A 10,000-nucleotide genomic window follows, 5' to 3' on the forward strand; every position below is an offset into this window, starting at 1 on the left:
CGAACAGGAAGAAGAAGAAGAAGACTGTCAGACAAAGCTTCAACAATTGTTCCAGCACATCAGCAACCGTGAAGAAGAAGGAGGAGGAAGAGAAGCAGGAGAAGAAGAAGAAGAAGAAGAAGAAGGAGGAGGAAGTGAAGAAAAAGAAGAAGAAGAAGAAGGAGGAGGAAGTGAAGAAGAAGGAGAAGAAGAAGAAGAAGGAGGAGGAGGAGGAGGAAGAGAAGCAGGAGAAGGAGAAGAAGAAGAAGAAGAAAAAGAAGAAGAAGAAGGAGGAGGAAGTGAAGGATAAGAAGAAGAAGGAGGAGATGAAGTGGAGGTGAAGGTTAAGGAAAAGGAGAAGAAAGGGGAGGCGGAAGTACAAGAGGATAGATGGAGAAAAAGAAGGGGGAAAAGGGGGGAGTAGAAGAAGGAAAAGGAGGAGAAGGAAAAGGAGAAGGAGGAGAAGGAATTTTTTGTATGGGAGAAACTGGCCATTGGCGAAACTTTCTGGGATAACTAATGCTAACTTGAATAGGAATTTTCGCTCACGCGGTAGATAAACCATTATGCTTGTAAGCCCAGTATACCATGCACTTCATCAATACTGCCCCGTTGTCCAGCCAGCGTCTTATGTTCTGCTGTCTGTGCCTTTTGTACTGTCTTCCATTCCTAATCCTCAGCGGCAACGGGTTTAACTCACTCTGTACGGCCAGTCCTCTCTTCTCCTCTACACAGACCCCTTGGATGTCCAGTGGGTGTCTGAATGACCTAACCTTTAGCTTCCATCGTCAGATTTGTTGTATTCTTTGTCAACATTCACGTCTTCAGTATAAGAGCCTTCCGCTTGCAATATTTTGATGATGGTTATTGGGGTGAAACGCTGTTAACGTCGTCTCTTTCGCCGTTCGTATGGAAAGAGTTAACAGGCTTTATTTGATGACAGGCGTTTTGTTTTGTTTTGTGTGTGTGTGTGCAGAACTACAAGACGGGACTGACGGGCTGTGGCTGCTTTTTGAAGTATTCCATGTTCCTCTTCAATGCCATCATTCTGGTTCGTAATTCGGTGGCCATGTCTGTCTGTCTGCCTGCCTGTCTGTCTGTTTGTCTGTCTGTCTGTCTCTCTGCCTGTTTGTCTGTCTGAAATACAAATTCCATGTTCAACGCCATCATTCTGATCTGTTATTCGGTGGTCATGGCTGTCTGCCTGCCTGTCTGTTTGTCTGTTTATCTGTCTGTCTGTCTGTGTGTCTGCCTGCCTGTCTGTCTGTCTGTCTAAAATACAAATTCCATATTCCTCTTCAATGCCATCATTCTGGTCTGTTATTCGGTGGTCATGGCTGTCTGTCTGTCTGCCTGCCTGCCTGTCTGTCTGTTTGTCTGTCTGTTTGTCTGTCTAAAATACAAATTCCATATTCCTCTTCAATGCCATCATTCTGGTCTGTTATTCGGTGGTCATGGCTGTCTGTCTGTCTGCCTGCCTGTCTGTCTGTTTGTCTGTCTGTCTGTTTGTCTGTCTTAAATACAAATTCCATATTCCTCTTCAATGCCATCATTCTGGTCTGTTATTCGGTGGTCATGGCTGTCTGTCTGTCTGCCTGCCTGTCTGTCTGTTTGTTTGTCTGTTTGTCTGTCTGTCTGTTTGTTTGTCTGTCTGCCTGCCTGTCTGTCTGTCTGCCTGCCTGCCTGCCTGCCGGTCTCTCTCTATCTGTCTGTTTGTCTGTCTGAAATACAAATGCCATGTTTCATCTTCAATGCCACCATTGTTCTTTGTTATTGCGTGGCCATGTCTGCCTGTCTGCCTGCCTGCTTGTCCTCCTCTCTGCCTGTCTGTCTGTCTGTCTGCCTGGTTTGCAATGAAGCGTCCATGTCTGTCTACCTAGTCAGGTGGTTTGTCAACCAGTGTATATGTGTCCGGTTAATATTTTTGTTTGTTTGTTTGTTTGTTGTTGTTGTTTTGAATGTTTGAGTGTGTCTGCTGTTTGCTTTGTCTGCAGACTAAGTCTGGAGCTTTCTCTTCATGCTATCAGGAGTTCGGATATCAGAAGCACATGCCTACATGAAAATAACTTTGTTGGGAGGCACTGGCACAAAACCCAACTGCCCTCCCCCTTTCTTCTACGCACCAATACCCTTCTTCTCCAATCCCCCATCTGTAGAGAGACAGATTTAGATAGAAGGGAGTTGGGGAAATGACTCTAGACGTAAACACACACACACACACACACACACACACACTCTCTCTCTCTCTCTCTCTCTCTCCTCCCTCCCTCTATCACACACACACACACACACACACACACACACACACACACACACACACACACAACCACACACACTCTCTCTCTCTCTCTCTCTCTCTCTTTAATTAAGTCAGCTATTCCTGCTGCTTTCTTTGATGCTATTTGAAGCAGAAAATGAACCAGCATCTGACGGGGAGGGAGGGGGAGTGGGGGGTGGGGGTGGGGGGCGTGGGGGGCGGACAAAGCGTCGATGTTCCCTTTGTGAAATTAAAGGGTGTGCTGAAACGCGTAATTTGCGCCAGACGTGTAATCTGTTGTTATCATGTTGCTGATGATGGATAGTGAAAACAACGTGAGAACTAAGGAAAGTTTTCCTGCTACGTAAGAAGACACAGAGGAAGATATACAGTCTCTCTCTCTTTCCAGCTAGCTGACTCCCCCCCCTCTCTCTCTCTTTCTCTCTCTGTCTGTCTGTCTGTCTCTCACTTTCTCTCTCTCTCTCTCTCCACCTATCTCATGAATACTGAAATTTGATTAAACAACAGCAACAACAACAACAACAACAACAAAACCAAACTGAATTAAACAAAACTTTCAAGTTTCCCTTTATTAGAAGAGTTCATCGGCATCAAAGACCGCATGCAGGGCCGATAATCAACATTCTGTTTTGTCTCCCTTTGCTAAGGCCCTTGCAAGACGGACGTCTGAAGCAAGCGAGAGAGGGAGAGAGAGAGAGAGAGAAGGGGGTAAGGGATGGGAGGAGGAAGAGAGGGAGAGAAAAAGAGGGGGAAGAGAGGGAGAGAGAGAGAGAAAGTCCAAGCCCTCTTGTCTTTGGTTTTGTTTTTCTTTTTTTTGGGGGGTGTGTGGGGGGGGGGGGAGCCAAAACGTTCCATCTTGGTGAAACTGTCAACCAAACTACCGATTTTTTTTTTTCGTGACGGTAAGAGAAGATATGGTGGGGTGGGTGGTTGCAGCTGAGTGTGAAAGTTCTCCAATACGGCGAATCTGCATGCTGTCTTGTAGTTCAAAAAGGCTGTTAACATGTATAGCGAGCACGCGAGCGCACGCACGCACGCACGCACGCACGCACACAAGCACACACACACAACACACACAGATGGACACACACGCGCGCGCGCGCGCACACACACACACACACATGCAGACGGACACATAGACGGACACACACGCGCGCGCGCGCACATACACACACACACACACACACACACACACACACACACACACACACACACACGGAGCCCTCTCTGTCATCACACACACACACACACACACACACACACACACACACACACACACACACGGAGCCCTCTCTGTCATCACACACACACCACACACACACACACACACACACACACACACACACACAATACAACACACACACACACACACACACACACACACACACAACACACACACACACACACACACACACACACAACACACACACACACACACACACACACACACACACACACACACACACACACTAGGACCCCTCCCTGTCATCACTACCACCATCATCATGTACCAACACAAGTCACGATCTCTCAAGAGAGACATAGAGAAGGCTGAAGAGTGAAAAGGACACATCCACATTCACGTGGTCATTAAAAAAGGGCAATAGGAGGGAGATGAAAAGAAAGCGTGAATAATACAGGACCCCCCCTGAAAGACTGGTGAGATAGAATGTTCGGAATCTGTAATACAGTAGTGGCCGGGTGTGTGGGGAATTCCATCAAATCAGGCCCAGCAGAGGACATGAAGTAAAGGGAAAGCGAGGGGGAGGATGGGATGGGGGGGGAGGGGGGGGGGGGGGCAGCGGGGGAGGGGGGGGGGTGGAGGAGGGGAAGGGAGGGCAGGGATGAAAGGATTGACAAGAGGGTGTGATTGAGTGAAAAGTGGGTGAGCGGGTTGGATGGACGAGAGAGTCCGGAGCAGCCAGATAGGAGACAGAATGATAAGAGAGGCGAGAAAAACTAGCATGCTGACTGACATAGTAATATACAGGAGAGAGGCAGGAGACAGATAGAGAGAGAGAGAGAGAGAGAGTGAAGTGATGAGGCAGTTGGAAAATCACATCCGAGCGCACGCGCGCGCGCACGCACACACACACACACACACACACACACACACACATCTATACACACACGCACACACACATGAACGCATATGCGCACGCAAGCACACACACACACACACACACACACATGCACGTATATGCGCACGCAAGCACACATACACACACACACACACACACACACACACACACACACACGTAACCCCCCTCGCCCCCCACCCCACCCCCCACCTCCTCCACCACCCCCACCTCCCCCCACCCCACCCCCACCCCCACCTCCCCCACACACACACACAGCCCAGAGAAAAATCAGGTCCTCGTAATAATAATAATGGTATTTATATAGCGCTGAATCAAATCGCTTTCGCACCAGTCTTTCACACGCATGCATAACTCTAAAACTGTAGGAACTAACGACAAGGAAGGGCAGGCAAGGGAGGCTATTTTGGTAAGAAGTGGGTTTTAAGGCCAGACTTGAAAGAGCTGAGTGTGGAGACTTGACGAAGCGAAAGAGGAAGTTCATTCCAATCGCAAGGTCCAGAGACACAGAAAGAACGGCGGCCAACAGTCGAGTGTTTGAATCGGGTTACGCGCAAACAGAGTGGATCCGAAGCCGATCGTAGTGAGCGAGATGGAGTGTAGAGGTGAAGGCAGCCGCAGAGATAGGAAGGGGCAGTTTTGTGAATGCATCTATAACATAGAGTGCTGATCTTGTACTTTATTCGGTGTGAGACAGGGAGCCAATGGAGATGTTGCAAAAGAGGAGTGATGTGCTCAGATCTTTTCTTTCTGAGGACGAGTCGGGCAGCAGAGTTTTGTATGCGCTGAAGGGACTGAATGGATGTAGCAGGCAAACAAGACAATAGAGAGTTACAGTAGTCAAGGCGAGAGAGAATGAGAGAAACGACAGGTCTAGATGTTGCGTCAGTGGACAGATATTTCCGGACGGCACTGATGCGCCGCAGTTGACAGTAGCAGGACTGACATGTCTGACTGATAAATTTTTGCATGGACAGTGTGTTGTTAAGGACTACACCGAGGTTCCTGACTGACGTGGAAAGAGGGATGGATGTACTGCCAAGTTTGACTGTGTCAAGTGTGATGGAAGACAGTTTTTGTTTAGTTCCTATGATCAGCGTTCAGTTGTAACTTTTTTCGAGTCATCCAGTTTTGAATGTCCAGGAAGCAGTTGGATGTTTCTTGCGATAGCGACAACAATTTTTCAGGGGTATTACTCTTCTGAAGTTGAGTGTCATCAGCATAAGAATGATGACTGATATTATGGCGGTTGATAATTTCAGCGAGAGGAGCAGTGTACAGTGTGAAGAGCACTTGGCCTAAAACAGATCCCTGTGGGACTCCATGTTCGATTTTAACGGGTTCAGATTGGAAATGATCAACAATGACAGACTGGAATCAATCAGTGAGATAAGATTTGAACCAGTTTAGAACAGTGCCGTTGATACCAAATGTAAAATGAAGACGGGAAAGAAGGATTGAATGGTCTATCGTGTCAAAGGCGGCTGACAAGAGTAAGAAGGGAAATTTTTCCTGAGTCGGACGCTATCAGCAGATTGTTCAGAATGTGGAGGAGAGTGGTTTCGGTGCTGTGGTCAGCGCGATAGGCAGACTGAAATGGGTGGATGAGTTTGTTGAAACAAAGGTGGTTGTTGAGCTGCTTGAGGACAGCTTTTTCAAGGAGTTTGGACATGAATGGAAGATTAGAAACTAGTCGATAGTTTTTCATGTGAGTCTGTGTGTCAGAGGGGCGAGCGGAGAGGGGTTCATCTGCACCCATGGAACAGCCATTTGAACGGGCTGTGCCCTGTTCCCTGAGCACCACTACCTCCTGACCAGGGACGCACTGTGCCGTACACTGCAGCGGAGGCTACTCTGTTCAAAGGGGAACAACCCAAGTAGGGGGGGGGGTGAAGGTGCCCCTTAGCATCATCTCCCGAGAGTTCTCTGACCATGAATATTCATGAGTTTGGGGAAAAAAAGGGGAGGGGGGATGCCATCTCTAAATCAAATTAAAAGAGGGTGAAAGAAGGGGTGAGGAGGAAAGAGAGAGAGAGAGAGATGGAGAGAGTGATAACCAGACAGACACACACAGACAGACACACAGACACAGACAGACACACAGACACAGACACACACAGACACACAGACACACACACACACACACACACACACACACACACACACACACACACAGGAAACCAGACAGACAGAAACAGAGACCGACAGAAATAACAGATTTTTTTTTAAAGCAGGAAGGGAAAATAATAAACTAGGGAAGCAGAAATAACCCCACCCCACCCAAACCCCACCCACCCAAAAATACGAAGAAATCCTACCCCGCAGCATGAGTGAAAACAAGCGAGCTCCATGATTTCGTTTGTCAAGGCCGGTACTGATTCAGTTGCACACACTTTGCGATATCACTAATATATTGAGTGCCAATCGTGAAGACAAATCACAAATACACTGAGTGCCCACCGTGAAGACAAATCACTAATACCTTGAGTGCCCATCGTGAAGACAAATCTCTAATACCTTGAGTGCCCATCGTGAAGACAAATCACTAATATAGTGAGTGCCCATCGTGAAGTCAAATCACTAATACATTGAGTGCCCATCGTGAAGTCAAATCACTAATACATTGAGTGCCCATCGTGAAGACAAATCACTAATGCATTGAGTGCCCATCGTGAAGACAAATCACTAATACATTGAGTGCCCATCGTGAAGACAAATCACTAATACATTGAGTGCCCATCGTGAAGACAAATCACTAATATATTGAGTGCCCATCGTGAAGACAAATCACTAATATATTGAGTGCCCATCGTGAAGACAAATCACTAATACATTGAGTGCCCATTGTGAAGACAAACCACTAATATAGTGAGTGCCCATCGTGAAGACAAATCTCTAATACCCTGAGTGCCCATCGTGAAGACAAATCACTAATATAGTGAGTGCCCATCGTGAAGACAAATCACTAATATGTTGAGTGCCCATCGTGAAGACAAATCACTAATATATTGAGTGCCCATCGTGAAGAAAAATCACTAATATATTGAGTGCCCATCGTGAAGACAAATTACTAATATATTGAGTGCCCATCGTGAAGACAAATCACTAATACATTGAGTGCCCATTGTGAAGACAAATCACTAATACACTGAGTGCCCATCGTGAAGACAAATCACTAATATATTGAGTGCCCATCGTGAAGTCAAATCACTAATACATTGAGTGCCCATCGTGAAGACAAATCACTAATACATTGAGTGCCCATCGTGAAGACAAATCACTAATATATTGAGTGCCCATCGTGAAGTCAAATCACTAATACATTGAGTGCCCATCGTGAAGACAAACCACTAATATATTGAGTGCCCATCGTGAAGACAAATCACTAATATATTGAGTGCCCATCGTGAAGACAAATCACTAATACATTGAGTGCCCATCGTGAAGACAAATCACTAATACACTGAGTGCCCATCGTGAAGACAAATCACTAATATATTGAGTGCCCATCGTGAAGACAAATCACTAATATATTGAGTGCCCATCGTGAAGACAAATCACTAATATATTGAGTGCCCATCGTGAAGACAAATCACTAATATATTGAGTGCCCATCGTGAAGACAAATCACTAATATATTGAGTGCCCATCGTGAAGACAAATCACTAATACACTGAGTGCCCATCGTGAAGACACAGCCCCAAAGCTACACGGAATGCGAAGTAAAGAAGACTTACAAGGGCCACTGTGACCAGCAACAAAGCATGGAAGAAAGGAAGTGTCAGTCACTGACTGGTACAGAAACCTACATTTGTCGCAGGGGCACTGCACTGTTGAACGCATCCCCGACATTCTCCATTTCTGGCGGTCGTGGAGTATCAGTATCGGTATCAGTATCAGTATCGGTATCAGTATCAATATCAGTATCAGTATCAGTATCGGTATCAGTATCAGTATCAGTAGCTCAGGAAAGCGTCACTGCGTTCGGTCAAATCCATAATTATACGCTACACCACATCTGCCAAGCAGATGCCTGACCAGCAGCGTAACCCAACGCGCTTAGTCAGGCCTTGAGAAAAAAAATTAAATAAATAAATGAAAATAAAATAAAATAATTAAATAATAATAATAATAATAATAACAGATAAATACATAAAAATGCAACTACTATTAATAATAATATTTATAAGGCGCAAAATCTTGATGAAGTCAACTCTAAGCGCACAAAAAAGGCAGCAATGATGATAAATAAACAAATAAATGTAAAACATGCAGACACACATTCACACATACACACACACACACACGCACACACACACACATGTATAGCAGATATGCAACAAACATGCAAATTCACAGATATGAAAGCACAATCAAATACACATAAACGTAGATGAGCCCCAACACACACACACACACACACACACACAATACCCTGCACCCCCCCCCCTCCACCCCTCCTCCACACACTTATTTCTAGAGTACGTATCGCACCTTCCACGGCACACACACACACACACACACACACACACACACATTACCCTGCACCCTCCCACGCCCCCACCCCTCCTCCACACACTCATTTCTAGGGTACGTATCGCAACCTTCCACGGCACACACACACACACACACACACACATTATCCTGCACCGCCCCCCCCCCCTCCACGCCCCCACCCCTCCTCCACACACTCATTTCTAGGGTACGTATCGCAGCTTCCACGGCACACACACACACACACACACACACACTTAATCGTACAGTCGTGGAACAGAATCGGAATGTCGGCAAAGCTCCTCTTTCTCTGTGTCCACTCAGTGACGTTGTCTGCCCCCACTTCTTCCGCTGTCTGCCTCGTCTCCTTTTCCCCTGCAGGGCCAGTGCTAGGTTTTCAAGAGTCAATCCCGATGTTATCTCTTCCACGGATCTACCTTGTGGATTATCTGTCCACCAGTCGCACAGTTGTTAGTTACCCCGCCCCGGTGGGTGACGGAAGACGGGACTGTGTGGAGTGATGGCCTAGAGGTAACGCGTCCGCCTAGGAAGCGAGAGAATCTGAGCGCGCTGGTTCGAATCACGGTTCAGCCGCCGATATTTTCTCCCCCTCCACTAGACCTTGAGTGGTGGTCTGGACGCTAGTCATTCGGATGAGACGATAAACCGAGGTCCCGTGTGCAGCAAGCACTTAGCGCACGTAAAAGAACCCACGGCAACAAAAGGGTTGTTCCTGGCAAAATTCTGTAGAAAAATCCACATCGAAAGGAAAAACAAATAAAACTGCATGCAGGAAAAAAAATACACAAAAAAAATGGGTGGCGCTGTAGTGTAGCGACGCGCTCTCCCTGGGGAGAGCAGCCCGAATTTCACACAGAGAAATCTGTTGTGATAAAAAGAAATATAAAATACAAGACGCGGTCCTTGTTAGTCTATGCAAAGACCAAGCCGGCATGATCGCTTATATTAGTGTTCTGTTCATCCTCATGTAGCGAGACTCTCTGCCAAGATCAAATCTGGCGGTGTGACCATCCCTCTCCAGGTTTTCGGATTTTCATGTTGGGTTTACTCTCCCGCACCCCACCCCCCACCCCCCTGACCTCCCACCCACCTGCACCCCCTCTCCTCCCGCTCTCTACCTCCCCCCCAG

At 46.9% G+C, this 10,000-nt stretch overlaps 1 protein-coding gene across 3 annotated transcripts in view; it reads left to right on the forward strand.

Annotated features, from left to right (window-relative positions):
• LOC143299774 (tetraspanin-9-like) overlaps positions 1–10,000 on the forward strand; it is a 116,494-nt gene that overhangs the window by 77,523 nt on the left and 28,971 nt on the right. For all 3 annotated transcript variants that reach the window (XM_076613179.1, XM_076613180.1, XM_076613181.1), the window contains one exon: positions 956–1,030. In XM_076613179.1, coding sequence (XP_076469294.1) covers positions 956–1,030 — 75 coding nt within the window. The remainder of the gene's footprint in view (positions 1–955; positions 1,031–10,000) is intronic.

The sequence above is a fragment of the Babylonia areolata genome, chromosome 25, assembly GCF_041734735.1.
Source record: "Babylonia areolata isolate BAREFJ2019XMU chromosome 25, ASM4173473v1, whole genome shotgun sequence".
In the NCBI taxonomy this organism is placed as follows: domain Eukaryota; kingdom Metazoa; phylum Mollusca; class Gastropoda; order Neogastropoda; family Buccinidae; genus Babylonia; species Babylonia areolata.